Source organism: Anguilla rostrata, chromosome 19 (genome assembly GCF_018555375.3).
Source record: "Anguilla rostrata isolate EN2019 chromosome 19, ASM1855537v3, whole genome shotgun sequence".
NCBI classification, from domain to species: domain Eukaryota; kingdom Metazoa; phylum Chordata; class Actinopteri; order Anguilliformes; family Anguillidae; genus Anguilla; species Anguilla rostrata.
In genome coordinates, this window is record NC_057951.1 from 6,226,288 (window position 1) to 6,245,491 (window position 19,204).

A 19,204-nucleotide genomic window follows, 5' to 3' on the forward strand; every position below is an offset into this window, starting at 1 on the left:
CTTTGTTCTCGGCGGTTAGAGGTTAGCGGTTAGCGCCAGTCTCTGGGCTGCGGGGCCCTGTATGGTCACACTGACCTCTCTCCATCAATAGCTATCGTGCGTTTTCACTCGTAATCCCATGCCTCTCCCCTCTCCCCACTCCCCCACCCCCCCTGCCCCTCATATTTTTTATTTATTTATTTATTTAACCATTTCCTCCGTTTCGCCGCGTGAAGGCCAGATTCGGAGCCGCGCGGAAAGCAGGGGGAAGCGGTTGGCGGGAGCGCACGCGCTCCAGGATTAGGATTTCCCTGCAGGTCAGCTGACCACAGATGTCAATCTCGGTTGAGAGCTAGCCAGGTCATCCAATCAAAAATGGCGTGTTTCTTTAATCCTATGGGCAGCGAGAGTTCTTGCGGATGCAACCTTTAAAAAAAATAACCGTTTGCGGAGAAGGTCGCGCCTTTAATTCGCTAATCGTACGGCGTTAGCTAGCGCGCGCGTCGCGAGCGGCACCTCCGAAGCTGAAGGGAACGAACCGTTAAAAAGCTCCATTTTTTAATCGGCGGCGTAATATTTGGGTGCCGATATCACGTTTGCGCTCACGGGGGGGGTGGGCGGTGAATTGATGTGTGCATGCAGCGGTCAAGCGGTGGGGCTGACCTTTAAGCGCTGAATGGACCGGACCGGACCACACAATCGGGTCATTGTACGCAGAGGGCAGCGAACCACGGAGTTCTGGTAACAGCCTCCAAATAGTCTGCCCAGAGAGGGTCTGGTACGGCCCGTTCAACTGGAACGAGGCCAACGAAGAATATTTCAGAATATTTTTAGAATATTGAACTCTATTGAACATGTGTTTGCTGCTTGTGTCTGTGTACCCACCCCCCCCTTAAAGTAGTTTCATAAAGTTCAGAGAGAGTGTTCTTAAGACTGCAGGCAAAATCCAAGGCCCTGAAACCGTGGCAGATCTCATCACCCCTCCGCCCTTTTAAAATTCACAGCCGGGACACCAGAGAGGACTGAGGCGTTCAAGACGGACCCTGGGTTGACACCCTCGTTTCCAGAACCGCCGGTCCGCGCGCCCCCGTGGGGCCTCCCCCTCTTCCCTGCCTTCTCCCGTGCCTGGTTCCCGCCCCCGCCGCATCGCAACGATGCCCCCGCCCTGGGTCCCCCGGGGCTCCTACAGCCGCTGTGTCCAGGCCCCGCTCGACGGCGGAACGCCCATGGGCGCCCACGCCCTCTCCTACGCTGGTCCTCCTCTGGCTCCTCGCCCTGCTGTGTAAACCCGCCGCCAATCTATACAACGCAGGCACACCCTGAGTTGCTTTCAATCAGAACCAACCGGGCAATTCAACTAGGGTTCAGAACCCACAATAGCAACGGTTGTAAATCTGGCAACTCTTCCCTTACATCTGACTGCCTTGAACTCTGCCCACATTGATGGCACAGGTCATCACTGGAAAAGTAAATGGAGTTCTCGGTTCACCTATCCGGTTAAATTAAGGTGAAATTGATATAATCACAGAAAGTATTCACGGCCTGTTGATGAGTTAACTCAGATCTTTATTAAACGCCTCCAAACACCCCTGAGCTACAGTTTATCTTCCTACAAATCAGTTACTATGGAGATGTTTGCCACAAAGAACTCGTGTTGCGGGTACTTCCGCAAATAAAATGACTTTCTTCTCCCCCTCTGTTCTTCTTCAGCTGGGTTTCTGTTCGACATCCCCAGGATCTTCGGAGGTGAGTGCGTTATATCGCGTCACATTCACGCGGCAGTCGCTTTTATCCAAAGAGTACCAGGCGCCCTGGCCCCGTGTCTTAGTGGCGTCGGTGTGTGGCGGTGCTGACTCTGGGTTTCGCCGCCCCTGCTCCCCCCCCAGACGATGCCACGGGTTACGGGCCGGTGTTCGAGGAGCAGCCCCAGGACCTGATCTACCCCGAGGAGTCGGCCGACACCAAAATCTCCATGAACTGCAGGGCGCGAGCAAACCCACCAGCCAAATACACGTAACCTACACCTGTCACCTGTACTGTTTTACACCAGTAGCTAACATACAAGTAACCTACACCTGTCACCTGTACTGTTTTACACCAGTAACTAACATACACGTAACCTACACCTGTCACCTGTACTGTTTTACACCAGTAACTAACATACACCTAACCTACACCTGTCACCTGTACTGTATTACATCAGCAACTAACATACACGTAACCTACACCTGTCACCTGTACTGTTTTACACCAGTAACTAACATACACATAACCTACACCTGTCACCTGTACTGTATTACACCAGTAACTAACATACAAGTAAACCTACACCTTTAACCTGTACTGTTATACCAGCAACTGTTAACACAGAACTGAGGGTGCTGTGTTCCAGGTGGAGGCTCAATAACTGGGAGCTGAAGCTCCTGGAGCAGCCGGACGAGCACTACAGCCTGGTGGGCGGGAACCTGGTGATCACCAACCCCATAAAGGGCAGGCACGGGGGGAGATACGTGTGCGTGGCCTCCAACGTGTACGGGATGGTGTACAGCAAGGAGGCCATCGTCCGGTTCGGCTGTGAGTCGCCTCGCCCCGCCCCGCCCCGCCCCCTCCTCTCCCGCGCCGCGAATCCGCAGGCGCGGATGCAGGGTCTGCCGGGTTTCACCGTGGCCACGCACCTAATTGATTAGTGGTTAATTGCAGTCGCCTCACCTCACCTGGTTAATTGGGCCTTTATTGGTGCAATTTCTTTGTACTTGACTTATCTGGTCACGTCAACTGAGAAATCTTGCAGGGATTTAGCCGTTGAATGAGTTGCACTGTGTTATGCTTCAAATGAAAACCTACAGGATGGTAGATCTCCAGGAACGGGGCTGGCTACCACTGGTCGCTGCTTAGCAGGCACCCTTATCCAAAACTAGCTTAGCTTTTTTTAAAAACATGCGGTCCGTTTGTTCGGCTGGTGATACCTTCATTCCACTCGGGATTTGAACCTGTGCTGCGTGCGGTGTTTGCCTACCGGTACTCTGTGCTGTCACCCTGTCAGATTTTTTTATGCTAATCCACAAACTTACCTAGCAATGGCGGTAACGGCCTGAGTTGTCGCGTCGACGGCTTTTGGTGGCTTTGTGACCGGTTTGAACCGCTCTTCTCAGACCTGGAGGACTTCTCCGTGGAAGAGCGCGAGGCCGTGCCCGCGAAGGAAGGACAGGGGGTGGTCCTTCTGTGTGCCCCTCCCCCGCATTACCCAGGTGACCACCACGCTCCCGCAGTGTCCCTTCCCATCATGCATTGCACCTCCCTCACAGATATCTGCTGCCGGTAATTTGAGTCTTTGATAACTTTGAAAGATTTCCAGGCTTCAGCTATATTTAATAAATATTAACTCAACAGAATATTATTAAGACTTTTGTAGGGAGAATTCTTAATGGTATACAATCCCCCTGTTGATGAAATAGGATTGTGTGAAAGGGAAGGGTGAAAACCATCACGCAGTATTTTTGAAGGGGTAGTTCCCCATGTTTGATTGTAAACAATAATTGAAAAAGTCTAAAGCTGATGTCCTTTCCTTGCTGAATGTGGCTTCCTCTTCTAGTTCCTTGAAGGGAACCTATTGAAACCTCAGAATGAATATTGCCGCATTTATCTCACTCTTCCTCCCTCCATTTCTCTCTCTCTCTCTTCTCACACTTACTGTCTCTCTCTCCCTCCTTTCCTTCTCACTCAATCTCTTGCGCTTTCTCGTTCTCACTCACTCTCTCTCCCTTCTCTCACACTCACACTTTCTCTCTCTCTCTCTCACTCTCTCTTTCTCTCTCTCTCCCCCTTCCTCCTCTCGCACTCGCTCTCACACTCACTCTCTCACTCTGTCTCTCTGTCTGTCTCTCTTCTCTCTCACACACTCTCTCCCTGTGCAGATGATCTGACTTTCCGCTGGATACTGAACGAGCTTCCCTACTTCATCCTGCCGGATAAGCGGCGCTTTGTGTCCCAGAGGACGGGGAACCTCTACATCTCCAAAGTGGAGCTGTCGGACAGCGGCAACTACTCCTGCTTTGTGTCCAGCCCCTCCATCGCCAAGAGCGTCTACAGCCAGTTCATCCCCCTGGTCCCCAGTCCAGAAAGTGAGACTCTTAAGAATATGACTACAACTCCCAGCCATCCCCCTGGTCCCCATGCCAGAAAGTGAGACTCTTAACAATATAACTACAACTCCCAGCATCCCCCTGGTCCCCATGCCAGAAAGTGAGACTCTTAACAATATAACTACAACTCCCAGCTTCCTTTGGGTGACAGAGAGGCGGGGGTGAAAAGAGAGAGCGGAGACAGAGGGAGAGGGGTAAAGAAAGATATTTATCAAATTACTGAAGACATGGATTAAGATCCCAAAACGAACGCTGCAAATATATTGAGATGAAATGTATTATTTTGGTGTTGTAATACTATATTTCGGCAAATAAATTATTTCTGCTGTCAGACACTGCAATATGAAATGCGTACATTTGTTATATTTTCAAAAGAAATTACACATGGACTAAAATCATGGATCCAAAATGGTTTTTGAAAATGAAATTTTTTTTCATATTTTGTATTTCTCTGCAGGTCCAGCTCGGAAGTACCCCGCTGACATAAGGCTGAAGCTACCAGACACTACCGCTCTGCTGGGGCAGAACATCACCTTGGAATGCTTCGCACTGGGAAAGTGAGTCATCAAGGCCTCAATCATAAAAAAATCAGAAAGAGCATAAAGTGTGGCGTTAGATTTTATTTCCGTACATTGTAAACATCGTCTATGCATCGCTATTGCCATGTATTTTCCAGTGCTATGTCATATGCTTTATGAACCACCCTTTGAAGTTTGTGTGGAAGGAGTGAACCTCTCACACCTATCGTAGGGGGACAGGAAGTGTGGCAGGTACAGGAAGTGGTACAAGGACTGGAAGTGGTAGGGGGACAGGAAGTGTGGCAGGGACAGGAAGTGGTACAAGAATCGGAAGTGGTAGGGGGACAGGAAGTGGGCTGGTGTCAGGACGTTTGACAGGGACAGGAAGTAGTACCTGGACTGGAAGTGGGGCAGGACAGGAAGTGGTACAAGGATCGGAAGTGGTAGGGGGACAGGAAGTGGGCTGGTGTCAGGACGTTTGACAGGGACAGGAAGTAGTACGGGGACTGGAAGTGGGGCCAGGAACAGGTAGTCGCACCTAGACAGGAAGTGGCCCCGCACCTACAGCGCAGCCTACGACGATCGCGGCGTTCCTCCCCCAGCCCCATCCCGGAGATCCGCTGGCGGAAGGTGGACGCCGAGCTCCCGGCCAGCCACGAGATCGGCATGTCGGGCTCGCTGCTGCACCTCTACAACGTGCAGTACGAGGACGAGGGCAGCTACGAGTGCGAGGCGCTCAACACCAAGGGCAAGGACTGGCACCGGATCTGGCTCTACGTGGAAGGTGCGGACGCGCCCGCCTCATCCCAACCCCCCCCCCCCGGCCTGCCCGCCTCACCACAACACCCCCGCCTGCCCGCCTCACCCCAACCCCCCCGGCCTGCCCGCCTCACCCCAACCCCCCCAAATGTTTTTCAAAGTAGTTTGTAAAACATTTGCTTTTCTTCATATCCTATCTAATCTACATTTCGAATGCTCTTCCTGTAACCGCTGCTCTGAAGTCACGCCCCTTGTTAGAGCTGAATATGCCTGTGCTGTGATGTCATACCTTTAGTTGGTGCTGAATATACCTGCGCTATGATGTCATACCCTCCGTTAGAGCCGAATCTACCCGCGCTCTGATGTCAGGGTGATGTCAGAGCTCAGTGCCCCCCCGCGCCGTGATGTCACGTCCCTCTTTGGCGCCGCTAACGCCGCTAAACCGCCGCTGCGTCTCCACAGCCGCTCCGGAGTGGGCGTCGCACATCAACAACACGGAGAAGGACATCGGCAGCGAGCTGACCCTGTCCTGCCAGGCCAACGCCAAGCCGTGGGTCTACATCCGCTGGCTGAAGGACGGGTATTCGGTAAGGGCCCCCCGTCTCCGCGTGACCCCGATAGCGTACCGCCAGAACCGTTCGGGCGCTAGGGCTCTGCCGCGAGGCTCCCGGGCCGACGCGAAACGTCCTCGCAACGTTGCCAGAACGTTTTGGTCGGCGTCACAGCATTTTGTGAGGACGCTTCCTGTGAGCTGGGTCAGTATCTACGACGCAGTGCCGGAGAGCGTCACGGCACCAATTCCTTAGCGACAGCCGCACACTATGTGCTAAAAATAGAATCGGGCTGAAAGCACCTCAGCCCATGATTATTTTAAAAAACAAATTGCTCAGCCTGATCAGTCTGACTTATCATTGGGGCGTCAGTTTAGCATAATGATTAAGGAACTGGCTTTGTAACCTAAAGGTTTACTGGTGTAATTCCCAGTAGGACACTGCCCTTGTGCCCTTGAGCAAGGTACTTAACCTGAGTTGCTTCACTATGTATCTAGCTGTACATAGTGGGTGGAGCTACACCAAGCTGTCAATCACTGACTTCTTTATGGTCTCCATGCCAACGTATTTGGTTACGCAAAGCCGTAGCCTTCCATGAAAAAACTGGCTTAGCTCCCAAACCACACCCCTGAACTTGTCCCATTGGATGTTGATTATCGTGGCACTTGTGAGTGACAGCGTGACCGCGATGCTGTTCTTCTCCAGTACGGGAAGGGCGAACTGAAGTTCAGCAGCCTCACGTTCGCGGACTCTGGTATGTACCAGTGCATCGCCGAGAACAGATACGGAATCATCTACGCCAACGCTGAGCTGCGCGTCATTGGTGAGCCACACACACGCACACACACACACGCACGCGCTCAGCTCACACACGCATGCACACACACACACGCATGCACACCCCCACACACACACACACGCACTCACACATGCACACCCACACACGCACACACACACACACACACATGCATGCACACCCCCCCACACACACACACGCACTCACACACACACACACTCACGCATGCACACCCACACATGCACTCTCTCACACACACACACACACACACACACACACAAGCACACACACCCAGCACCAAACCCACACGTGCACACATGCATGCGCACGCACACACATACACACAAACACACGCACACAAACACACGCGCGCACCGTCTGTTCCCTGTGTGTATTCACGCTTCGTCCTTCTGCATCTCCACGCAAGCCTGTGCCCCCACGTTTGAGAAGAACCCCGTGAGGAAGACTCTTCTTGGGGCGAGGAAGGGGCGCGTGGTGATCGAGTGCAAGCCGAGGGCCGCCCCCAAACCAAAAATCATCTGGAGCAAAGGGACAGAGCAGCTTCGCAACTCCTCACGGTGAGGGCCGGGTGGAAAAGATCTCACCTTACTGGTACATTACATTACATTACAGGCATTTGGCAGACGCTCTTATTCAGAGCGACGTACAACAAAGTGTATAACCATAACCAAGAACAAGTATGACGAAAACCCTAGAGAGAAGTACCGGTCCAAGTACAGGGAACAACCGCATAGTTCAACTTGGACCCTGATGGTTAAACTGATTAACACTAACAACGAGAACGGCAACAACGCAATCTATGGAAAAATAAAAATAAATAAAAATACAAATACAATTAGTCGTTAAGACAGGCGCATCAACTAAGTCACCTATGAAACCGCTGCCTAGTTACAACCCTAAGTTTAGTCATTTACAGGGGGGAAAGGAGGGATAGGGAGAGGTGCAGCCTGAAGAGGTGGGTCTTCAGTCGTCGTTTGAAATGGGTCACAGTCTCAGCTGTTCTGACCTCCACAGGGAGGTCATTCCACCATCGTGGGGCCAGAACAGACAGGAGACGTGTTCTGGAAGTGCAGGTGCGAAGAGGGGGAGGTGCTAGGCGTCCTGAGGTAGCAGAACGGAGGGATCTGGCTGGCATGTAGGGTTTGAATATCTAGAGAATATGGTAGAGAGCAGAGAGGAGCTCCACCAATCAGACAGCCTGTTAGAACTGAACAATGTCAACAATGATTGGTGGACACTTACTGGTTACTTCCCGGTAATAGCCACAGGGAACTTAGAGGAACTTAGTGTAGCCAGAAATCACCATTTATCTCCATGTAAAATGTGGAGCTGGGTTGCACTCTTTATAACGAACAAATACTTTAGGGTGGAATAGGTTGGGTTACACTGTACTTAGCTGTACAGGGTGAATGCATTCTTAATGTAGGGATGGGTTGGGTTATGCACTATTGCAGACCGCAGCTCCACATGGTGAGTGGATTCATGGTGTTATAAATAAGGTTTTCCTAATATTGGCAGTTGGCAGTATTGATCCTTGTATGTAAAGAAACTGCCCCCCCCCCCGCTCTCTCTCTCTCTCAAATTCAAATTCACAATGCTTTATTGCTGTTGAGTACACCAGTGAATATTTCCAGAGAGTGCAGAGCTGCATTTGAACGAGTACGTGGCTCACCCGCTGTCTGCCCCCCCCCCCGCCCCTGCCCCGCCGCTCTCCCCCCCCCCCCTCGCGGCAGCCTGCGCGTCTGGGACGACGGGAGCCTGGAGATCCTGAACGCCACGCGGCAGGACGAGGGCACGTACACCTGCTTCGCCGAGAACGACCGCGGGAAGGCCAACAGCAGCGGCGTGCTCACCATCGTCGGTGAGGTCGCCGAGCCGAGCCCCGCCCCCACCACGGCTCCGCCCCTAACTAGCAACACCCACCCACCAGTGACCACACAGGGGCTGATAAACTGAACTCCAGCCTAAGCGTAAATGAAGCCGTGAACCCCAGCCCGCGCTGGATTAATGATTGCGGATCGCTAACTTTTTGGAAACCCTGTTCGTTTGACTGGAGCTCTACTGGAATAGTCCCGTCTGGAGATCTTTGGTGAACCACTAATAGTGAATATTATCAGTTTACGAGAAGTCACTTTTTTTTTACTGATTCAGCTGTCTATCTTTGATCGTGTTTGTCTTTGATCTCTTCATGTGTATTTTAAGTTGAATTATATGAATTGAATTGAATTATGCCGAGCACTTCAGGTCCTCTCGAAAATTAGAGTAGCAATATGTTTTATAGTTGGTGTTCTAATCATTTTTACCATATAAACCAATTACCTTGGCCGTGTATGTTTTTAAATTGTGTTGTTCCAATCATTTTTAACCTATGCACCGGTTGCCTTGGCAACGTACAGTTGATACAGTCTCTCCCCCCGTTTCAGAGGCGACCAAGATCACGACGGCGCCGGACTACACCGAGGTGACGGTCGGGAAGACCGCGCGAATGGCGTGCGCCGCATCGCACGACCCGTCCCTCGACGTCACCTTCGTCTGGTCCGTGGACACGCACGTCATCGACTTCGACCGGGAGACCGAGCACTACGAGCGCGTCACGGTAACGGGGACGAGTGTTTTTTTTGCACGCGATCGTTTTGTCGTTTCGCGCGCACGCGCTTTCCACCTTAGCTTCTCTGAAGTCTGACAGCCGTTGATGATTTCTTGACTGCCTGCGTCAATTCATTTATTTGACCACCAGATGGCAGTGTGGCATCACTCTTTAGCATGAAGGTTTATATTTAGTGCTTTGCTGCAGCTGGTCTAGCAACCTGCTTGGGACTATTTAAAAAGGACAGCAGTAGCTGTACTTTTTCAGCTTTACGCAGTATCATTATTTTTGAAGGCAGCCCTGTCTATTTATGATGTTATAGTGGTCATGCCCTTTTGAGCAACTTTCTAAGCCTTCTAATTTCTTATGAAATGCAGAAAATGTTCTGCAAATAAGACTAAAATGCATTTCTCTCTGTGGTGTGTTTCACACAAACAAATTCTTAACCCTCTAATAATTAATTCATAAGCCCAGATATGCATTTTACTTAAATAGGCGTTAACACCTGCAGTACCAGTACCAAGGTGTCTGAAAGGCGCCAGATGCACACCGCCCCGCTCCTGGGGTGTCCGGTGAACTACCAAGCCGAGATGGTGCAGTTAAATCAAAGATAGTACGAAATAAAAACTTAGGAGCAAGGAACCTGAGCAGCGCCTTTTTTTTGGTCGGGCAGGCGTACCAATCGAGCGGAGAGCTGAGGATCAGGAACACGCAGCTCAAGCACGCCGGCCACTACACCTGCACCGCCCAGACCATCGTGGACAACGCCACCGCCTCCGCCGACCTCATCGTCAGGGGTGAGCACCGAGCGGGGGTTTGGGGGGGGTGGGGGGGGGTGCTAGGAGTTGTCCTGACATTTAAGCTTTAGTGCTCAGAACAGCATTCGAGCATCACACCCAGAAGGGAACGAAAGATCGCAGACGCTTGGGGGAAGGATAACAGCTCTTTTCTGACCGACTGGTTATTAATACCCTCCGATCACACATTTTAGAACATTGTGATGTCCGTTTCTATGCTTTTGGAAGATATCAAGGTGCAGTTAATGAACACTGTTCACAGGTTCAAACAACAAGCTGTGACAAGTCCTCAAGGACTGTCATCCACCGACACTGCCAGTAGAGTAACAGTATGGAACTTAATCGACTTGTCCACCCCCTAACTCCCATCCTTTCCCCATCTTCACCCTTTCTCTCCATCTCCCCCACCCTTTCCCCCTTCTCCCCCACCCTTTCTCTCTGTCTCCTCCACTCTTTCCCCCTTCTCCTCCACCCTTTCCCCCTTTCTCCTGCACTGCACCATTTTTTCCTATTTCCTCCACCCTTTCTCTCCATTCCCTCCCCCTTCCCCCTCTCCTCCACCCTTTCTCTCTGACTGCTCCACACCCATTCTCTCTGTCTCCTCCACCCCCCCCTCTCTCAGGCCCCCCGGGGCCCCCGGGCGGGCTGCGGGTGGAGGACTACAAAGCCCAGACGGCCCGGCTGGTGTGGAGCCGAGGCGCCGACCACCACAGCCCCATCCTGCGCTACACCATCCAGGCCCGGGACTCCCTCTCCCTGGACTGGGAGGTGTGGAGGAACATCACCACCGGTGAGCTAGCCCCCCCTGTTGGCCGCACGCTGGAACTGCAGGCCCCGCTGAACCCGAGCTCCTGTTCACGAAGTGGCCTGGAGCGGGAGCGCTGATCTAGGATCAGTTTCCCCGTGTCCACATCCTCACCCCATCCGTTACATGTTAAGGAGCAGAACTGATCCTAGGTGAGAGAACGGGAGAGAATCACTCAGATATCATGGACCATTTAGTCGCTCTTTTGAATAATTCAGTTTCTCGATGTTAGGTACAGAACGTCCGCACGACCAAGGTATATTTTGTTAGTCTTCCTTAGAGGTCATTTGGATTTAAAGAGAGAAGTGAAGTAAGGGGTAACATCAAATGTGACCAGCTTATTACTGTTTAGCTGTTATTGCTATTGCTGTTATTTTAAAGGTTCTTGTCCCCTGACCGTGCGGTTGAGTTGCTCGGTTACGCCTGAGCGGTCCTAACTCCCGCCCGTCCCCTTTCAGCCCCTCCCATCCTGGAAGGCATGGCGGAGATGGCCAACCTGGTCGACCTGACGCCCTGGACGGAATACGAGTTCCGCGTCATAGCGACGAACGCCCTGGGGATGGGGGAGCCCAGCGTCCCCGCCCCCAAAATCCGAACGTGGGAAGCAGGTGATAACCGTGGCCGTTGACAGCGACCCGTTCGCCCCCGTAGAGGGAGGGTGACGTCAGCTGGAACTCCCGCTCCTTTCTCAGGGAGCATTCGTGAACCGCCTCGGAGACGTTTGTTGCGGCAGCGTGTGCTAAACGTTGTCGCCGTGACGACGTGAATTACATTACATTCAGTGCAGGTTTGCTCCTGCTATCAATCACTGGACGAGGGGCCACCGGCTAACAGATGATTTCAGATTAGACTAAGCCTGCTGAAATGCACATTTTTTACTCATCCAGTCCAGTAGGGGGCGCTGTCGATTCTGACTCCGGGTGTGCTCAATGTATAGAGAATGGTAAATGGACTGCATTTATATAGCGCTTTTATCCAAAGCGCTTTACAATTGATGCCTCTCATTCGCCAGAGCAGTTAGGGGTTAGGGGTTAGGTGTCTTGCTCAAGGACACTTCGACACGCCCAGAGCGAGAAGCATTGTGGTGCAGGAATGGCAGAGATGGCCTGGTACTGTGTGTGTGTGTGTGTATATACGTGTGTGTGTGCGTGCATGTGTGTGTGTGTGTGTGTGCATGTGTGTGTGTGTGTGTGTATACGTGTGTGTGTGTGTGTATACGTGTGTGTACGTGTGTGAAACCGCAGCACTCATGTTTGTCTCTCTCTGTAGTTCCTACAGTGCCTCCGACTGACGTCGGGGGAGGAGGGGGGATGAGCAAAGAGCTAACGATCACCTGGACGGTAGGTAGTCTCGCTCAGCCATGTTCCCGGGAGCAGCTTAAGCAATAACTCACGACAGGCAGCGGCATATTGTGATTATATCACAGCTAAGGGCTCTTGTGTGGTATAAGCCAGGTGCGCCCCATCAACAATGACGACTAGCTCCGCCTACTATCCAGGCGACACCAAAGAGTCGTCACACCAGCCACAGGACCACATAGTGCGTTGTAAGCCCAGTAAATCCAGGTCATTTTTTTCAGCACTTCCTGTAAGTGTTTTCCCATAATTACTGCAACAGCCAGTTACTGCAATGAGAGCCCGGGGAAGGATGCAAAAAACCAAGAGAGAGACCACGTCCGTGTTGTCTCTGCCCCCTCATCCCCACTCCCCCGACCCCAGCCCGTGCCACGGGAGTTCTACTTCGGCCGGAACTTCGGCTACGTGGTGGCCTTCAAGCGGCACGACTACCTGGACTGGAAGTGGGCGACGGTGGCCGACCCGGAGGCCCGGCGGTACGTGTACAAGGACGCCTCCATCGTGCAGGTCACCGAGTACCAGGTGAAGGTCAGGCCCTACAACAGCCAGGGGGAGGGGCCCTACAGCCTCACCGCCGTCATCTACACCGCCCTGGACGGTAAGCCCCGCCCCCGCTAAATCCTCCAATCACTGAATCCCTGCCGCAGTACTGATCTCAGATCTGTGCACTCTCCCGGCTCTAATCAGTAAATCTCCTGCCTCAATACTGATCTCAGTTCTAAATCCCCTGCCACAATACTGATCTCAGGTCAGTTCTCCATTGGGCACAGTTTTGAAGCGCGGCTTCTCATCAGTAACCCTTCCCTCCCATATTTGACAGCAGTGTCCTGTACCACGGTGTCATAACCGTGCATTTGCAGGCACCTGTGAACCCAAAGCCTTTTAGTGATCCTCCGGTGAGATTTAGCGGCCATCAGATTGTGGTGGAATCGGTTTGGTGTCGCGGGAACGCCTCGCGTCTCTAGCTCCCCCCGAGAGCCTGGCGGAATGCAGATCGACCGTTGCCATGGGACCGTCACCGTCGGTGACTCTTGTCCCTTGCCCCCCCCCCCACACAGTGCCCACGGAGGCCCCCGCGGACGTCGGGGCCAGCGCCCTCACCTCCACCGATGCCCTGGTGTGGTGGCTGCCAGTCTTCCAACAGCCCGTGGACGGGTACCAGGTACACCAAACCCCCCCCAACCCCCACACCGCCAAACCGAAAAAAAAGATCACCATGTCGAACAAAGATCACCACGTCAGGGTATCAGCGCTGCAGCGTCTTTCCATTCAAGATTATCCTCCTACAAATAAGGCCGTGCATCCCACACTGCTCGGCATGAACAGTACCAATCCAAACAACAGTGATGCAGCACTTATGTCACATTTATTTGGTATACGCTTTTATCCGAAGCGACGTACAATAAGTGCATACCGAGGGTCATTGGAACAACTACAAAACACAGGTCCGATAAGATACAAAACTCACTATGTAACAGCTGTTCATAGCCATGAACACATTAAGTCCAGTTCACACAGTAAGCGTAGGCTAGGCCAGAGAGAATTGTTAAGTCAAACTAGGAGGCACGACGACAAGCTGCAACATCAAGATAACGATACGAGTGCAATATTAGTGCTGGATAGAGGTGCATGCAATATGATATGCAAGTGCTACAGGAACAAAGTGGAAGGATATGAGTGATAAGAGTGATCCTAGATTGGCCAAACGTTCTCACGCCTCTTGGCTTCCTCCTCCAGATCAGGTACTGGAGGAAGTACTACGACAATGAGGCGGCCGCCAACCGGCTCTTCCTGAACCGGACCATGGAGAACCAGACGCGGCTGTCGGAGATCCTGCCGTACTGGCACTACCGGGTGGAGTGGCGCTACTACAACGAGGCCTGGATCGGCACCCGGCTGGAGAACATGCTGCCGGACTCGCACTACATGGTGGAGGTGCGGGCCTACAACGACGCCGGCTTCGGCCCCCCGGGGGAGATCTGCGAGATGTTCACCAAGAAGCCACGTGAGATCGACGTTTAACTTCCGTTTACTTTACGTTTGCATTACATTTCCCCCCGTTACATTACATTACTCCCTGGTACATTACATTACATTTCCCCCCGTTACATTACATTACATTTCCCCCGTTACAATACATTGCATTTACCCCATTAGATTACATTACATTTCCCCCATGACATTACATTTCCCCCATTCACTACATTGCCCCCATTATATTACAGTCATTAATATAATCTGGATCAATTAATGCTATCATTTTCTGTAATGCGCTTAGTGAAAAGTGATTCCTTTGCAGAGAGACTAATCGAAATCGGTGGGGTGTTGATTCCTTAATCTGTGGAGGCAAGCGGTTGGTTGTAAAGAAAACAGAAAACATGACTACGGCTCTAGATTGTGCATTTGCTTTATGCTACAGCAGGGCTGCCCAACCCTGTTCCTGGAGACGTACCGTCCTGTAGGTTTTCTTTTCAAGCCTAATTTGGCACGGGTGACTCTACTAATTAGCAGCCCAAAGAGATCTCCAGCTGTTGAGTGAGGTGTGCTTTGTTAGGGCTGAAGTGAATGGTTACAGGGCAGCAGATCTCCAGGAACAGGGCTGGGTAGCCCTGGCTTATGGTATTTTACATTAATGTAGCGCTTTGCTGTTGTGAAGAGTTAGCATAGCACAGTTCTCCACTCCACTGTGATTCTCTGACATCCACTCTGTCTTTCCAGCTCCTGACCGCCCCCCAAGATTAGTCAGGTACTACGACCTCTTTCGCACCTATTTATATATAACGTGGACCCACGTGGAACCCATGTACAACGAGTCCAGGATCGAGGGCTACAAGGTACGTTGGGATTCACCAAGATTCCACTCTATTTCAACACAGTTTTTTAAATGATTTTTTTCCCCCCGTTCTCTCCTAAATTTGGAGTCTCCCCCTCCGCTATCGGTCTGGGGGATCGCGCACGAGTGCGCGTGGTGTGGGACGTCAGCCTCCGTGTCTTACCGCTCCGCAGTCCGCTTTGTTTTGGTTTTTTTCCCCCCTCAATTGCTTGCTTTTTTGCCCGTTTTATTGCCCCATTTTGTTTCGTATCCCGTATTCGAGTGTGAAAGTGTATTTGTGACAGTGTCTATGTAAAAAAAATAAAAATAAAAATGTCATCGAATTGAACAGCCCCTTATCAGGATACGCCACCCAGCAGCCGCAGGGCTGAGGGTATCTCTAACACTGTGTCAGTAACTCCATCTTTCCTGCACCCGCCCCACATTACAGGTTATGATCAAGAAGGAGGGGCACTTCAGAGGCAAACTCATGCTGACGGGCAGGCATTACATGTTCATGGCCGTTCCCTCTGAGGGGGACCTCTTGGTGGAGGTCCGGGCGCGCAGCGAGGGCGGAGACGGGCCCATATCCCGAATACGAATTTCAGGTAACGGAGAGTTTCGGAGCCGCCAAAAACCGCTCAGGCTCTCCATTCGCCAATGGTGTTGTGTGTGTGTGTGAGAGCTGTAGTGTGGAGTGTGTTGTGCGTGTGTGGGGCTCTGTGTGAGTAATTCAGTGCTCTCTCTCTCTCTCTCTCTCTCTCTCTCTCTCTCTCTCTCACAGCTGGGGCGGTGCTCAGTGCTCGGTCTCTGGGCGTGGTCCCCCTGCTGCTGGTGGGCCTGTGCTCACTCTCTCTCTAAACGCCCCCCCCACCCCCACCCCACCCCACCCCACCCTCGGCTGCGCAGGACTGCGCAGACTGCACCTGCAAAAGACACTGCCTCTCCCCACAGTCCCGGGACCACGGCCGTGCACAAGAGTCATCTGGGAAACATTCGGGAAGGGCGCAAGAAGGCAGGGAAAACCCCTATCGTAGTTCACACAGAATCAATATGGAGGAGCGTCGGAGGAGTCCTTTTAACTCGTTCAGTATGCCTTATTTACGCACTTACACTGATCTTTTGCACAGTTTGCATGACTCGGTCCAAAGGGGCAAGTTTCTGCCCAGTAAGCTCCTGCACAGAGCACTGTATTCCAAACAACGTTGCCAGATGCCTGAGTTAATTCCCCCTAAAAAAAAACTCCTCAAAATCCCCCATCTTCAGTTGACTGAAATTTTTTCGCAATTTTACCCCCTATACGTCCTTTTAAAATCCCCCATCTGTCATTGCCTCCCATACATTTTACTGTAAAGATTTATCCAATCAATTTTTTATATCCTTTACAATAAGGATAAAAATCCCCCAGTCTGGCAACCAACCCTTCACGTCATAGATAAACCGATTATGTAATAAATTATACGAATTAGGAAGTCGGCAGTTGTGAAAGATAAGTGTAAGAGTAACTTAATTCGTCTTTCACTGTACATAGTTCGCTACCATGGTCAATTGCTTTCCCCCTTTCATTGAAATAAGATGAAGCACTTTGTCACAGTCAAAACAAACTACAGTTTAATGCTCTGGATATATATATATATATATATATATATATATGTATATTGTTCCACAGTATATCATGTACAATCGTCATACCAGATATGATAACGTGAAACGTCTCATTTCGTGTTGCTTATAGAAGCTCATGAGTCGTGTCTGTCCAGTGTTCGAAGTGGGACCAACAGCCATATTGAGATGTTTTGCTTCAGGACTGTACGGTGCTACCCTTCTCGCCCCAGCTCTCTTCACATCTCCCAAATTCAATAGTGTGGCAGTTGTTCTTTCACAACGTTGCCACCGGCGACGTTCCAAGAACACTACACGTTGGCCGGGAGCACTGAACCCGAAGCAGGTGCAGGGTTAATTGGGAATTACCAGTTTGTAATCAGAAAAAAAAAATGTTTTGACTATTATTTTTAACTGTAGCTTTTGTCCTCTGTCACATGCTTGTTCTGTCTGTGGAGAACGATGTCAGTTTGATTTTAGCCACCGTATACCTGTATGTTCTAGTTCCGAGCGTGATTGACTGTGTGCATTAACCTTAGACCAGGTGGGTCAATTGCAGTGTGCTTAGCTGGAATTTTAACCTCAGGTTTAAACCCCTAGATCACAGACCTGCAGTACAACTGGAAGGGCTATCTAAATCTGTAAAATCAGGACTAGCTGTTCCAGTTGTAATGTAGTTCTGTGGTATAGTGGTTTAAACATGAGGCCTAGACTCCGGCTAAGCACACTGCAAGTGATTCGGTGTGTCCAATCTTAACCAAACAGAGCCAGTGTGGGTCGAGGATTTCGTTTTATCCCGGCACTAAGACCTGATTCTAGATCACGATTTGTCAATTAGTTGAATCAGGTTTCATAGTGCTGGGCTTAAACAAAAACCTGCACACACACTTGCCACCAGATAGAAGCATTGAAGTTAGCAGAAATCATTGTTCAGCTTTAAAAAAAATCTTTATTGCAATATCATTTTTGTAGAATGTTTTTTTCCTGTTTGTTTTTACATTTTTTACATGATACACGAGAAGATAGTTTCATGCATCACCAAATGTTCTTTTATATTTTATTTGCTATTGACTGTATAAGAGATTTACCATTTCAGTGGCTGTAGACCTATATGACCATAAATTTCAAAAACAGCCTTCATGTTGCACTGCAAATCCAAAAAACGATAGCATTGCTACTGCGTTGTGAATGTGATATCAAGAGTATCAGCATCTTCAGTTTTTACTGCATAGGCTACGTAGCTATCTGCTCACCTAAAAATAGCTTTGCCAAATGCATGAATGCCAGATCTGCGCTACACAGAGGACGCTATACATTTTATTGCACATGACGAGAGAAACGCATTTACCGATGGGAATTCTCGCGTTCTGATCCAATTCGCGGCCAGTTCCGAACCGCGTTCGCGGCGTAGGTCCTGGATTCCACGCGCCCTCTCTGTCGCGGGCAATGTCCATGAGCCTCGCCTCTGTGCTGTCCGCTCAAATAAAGCCAGTCTTCTCAATTAAAGTTTATATGGACAAAACCAAATGCTGCTCTGTGTGTTTTCAGTTGGTCAGGAGTCACAGAACCCACTTTTTCCCACTGCTAGGCTTTGCTACAGCTTGTTAAATTATCCATGTTGAGTGAAGCTTGAAATTTACATCCCTTGCTTGAAAGGTCAGACCATTCGCCCAATTTTAAAATGAATTAAAATAGAAAAAGAAGTGTGGAAACTGCTGCTTTGCAGTAACTTAGTGTATTTTCTGGCTTTAGACCTCAAACCCCCCCCCCCCCCTGGTGAAAGCCCCCACACGCATCATTCCAAAGCCAGCAGGTCTTAAGATACTTCTGTATCTAAAGCAGGGGATACGATCTTATGCCACCTGATTCAAATCATTAACTAACTAATCACGGTCTTCAATTAACCATAATCAGGTGCCTTCGTGCTGGCCCGAGACAAGAGCCAGCTCCTTTTGGATAAGGTTGGGGGACCCCTGATCTAATGTATTCTGAATTCTGCCAGTCACAAACTAACACCAAATCTGAGATTATATATGTAAAAAAAAAAACACAAAGTGAACTGTCCCATTAAGAGGGTAGCTTGTCCTTTAATAGACATTAAGCGTGTAATCAAGAGTAATGAATGGCTTGTTACAATTTAGAGGTTGCGGTTGTAGTTGTAATGGAATTCGACACACACGGTTTTTGAACCCCAGAACATGACCACGTATTTGTTCCTGAATAAATGGGCACTTTTCAAAATGCTATTAATTCTCACGAAATCCCAGTCAGACAGTTTTTGATAAATGCACGGAATTCTGTATAGGTGAGTATCATTACACTGTATGTCTTCACTTCAATAAGATTTATATTTTTGTTGTTTTTTGTGAGAGAATTTTATTCTTGGAAACGATTTATTACGATATATGGAAACCGTTTCAAAACATGATTGCAATCATAACTTAAAGATACTTTAATCCACTGTAAATTAAACCGCAATA

General features: G+C 50.2%; 1 protein-coding gene across 1 annotated transcript; it reads left to right on the forward strand.

Annotated features, from left to right (window-relative positions):
• Positions 1-1,665: 1,665 nt before the first annotated feature.
• cntn1b (contactin 1b) lies at positions 1,666-18,251 on the forward strand. The gene is made up of 22 exons (XM_064319073.1): positions 1,666-1,725; positions 1,866-1,992; positions 2,372-2,553; positions 3,132-3,227; positions 3,894-4,100; positions 4,579-4,678; positions 5,242-5,423; positions 5,861-5,985; positions 6,655-6,772; positions 7,173-7,323; positions 8,500-8,627; positions 9,190-9,362; positions 10,027-10,150; positions 10,773-10,940; positions 11,414-11,563; positions 12,225-12,295; positions 12,674-12,908; positions 13,369-13,472; positions 14,048-14,315; positions 15,029-15,144; positions 15,574-15,730; positions 15,907-18,251. Exons 2-22 carry the CDS (start codon positions 1,952-1,954, stop codon positions 15,981-15,983), a joined length of 2,973 nt encoding a protein of 990 aa, XP_064175143.1. The 5' UTR covers positions 1,666-1,725; positions 1,866-1,951; the 3' UTR covers positions 15,984-18,251.
• Positions 18,252-19,204: the final 953 nt, after the last annotated feature.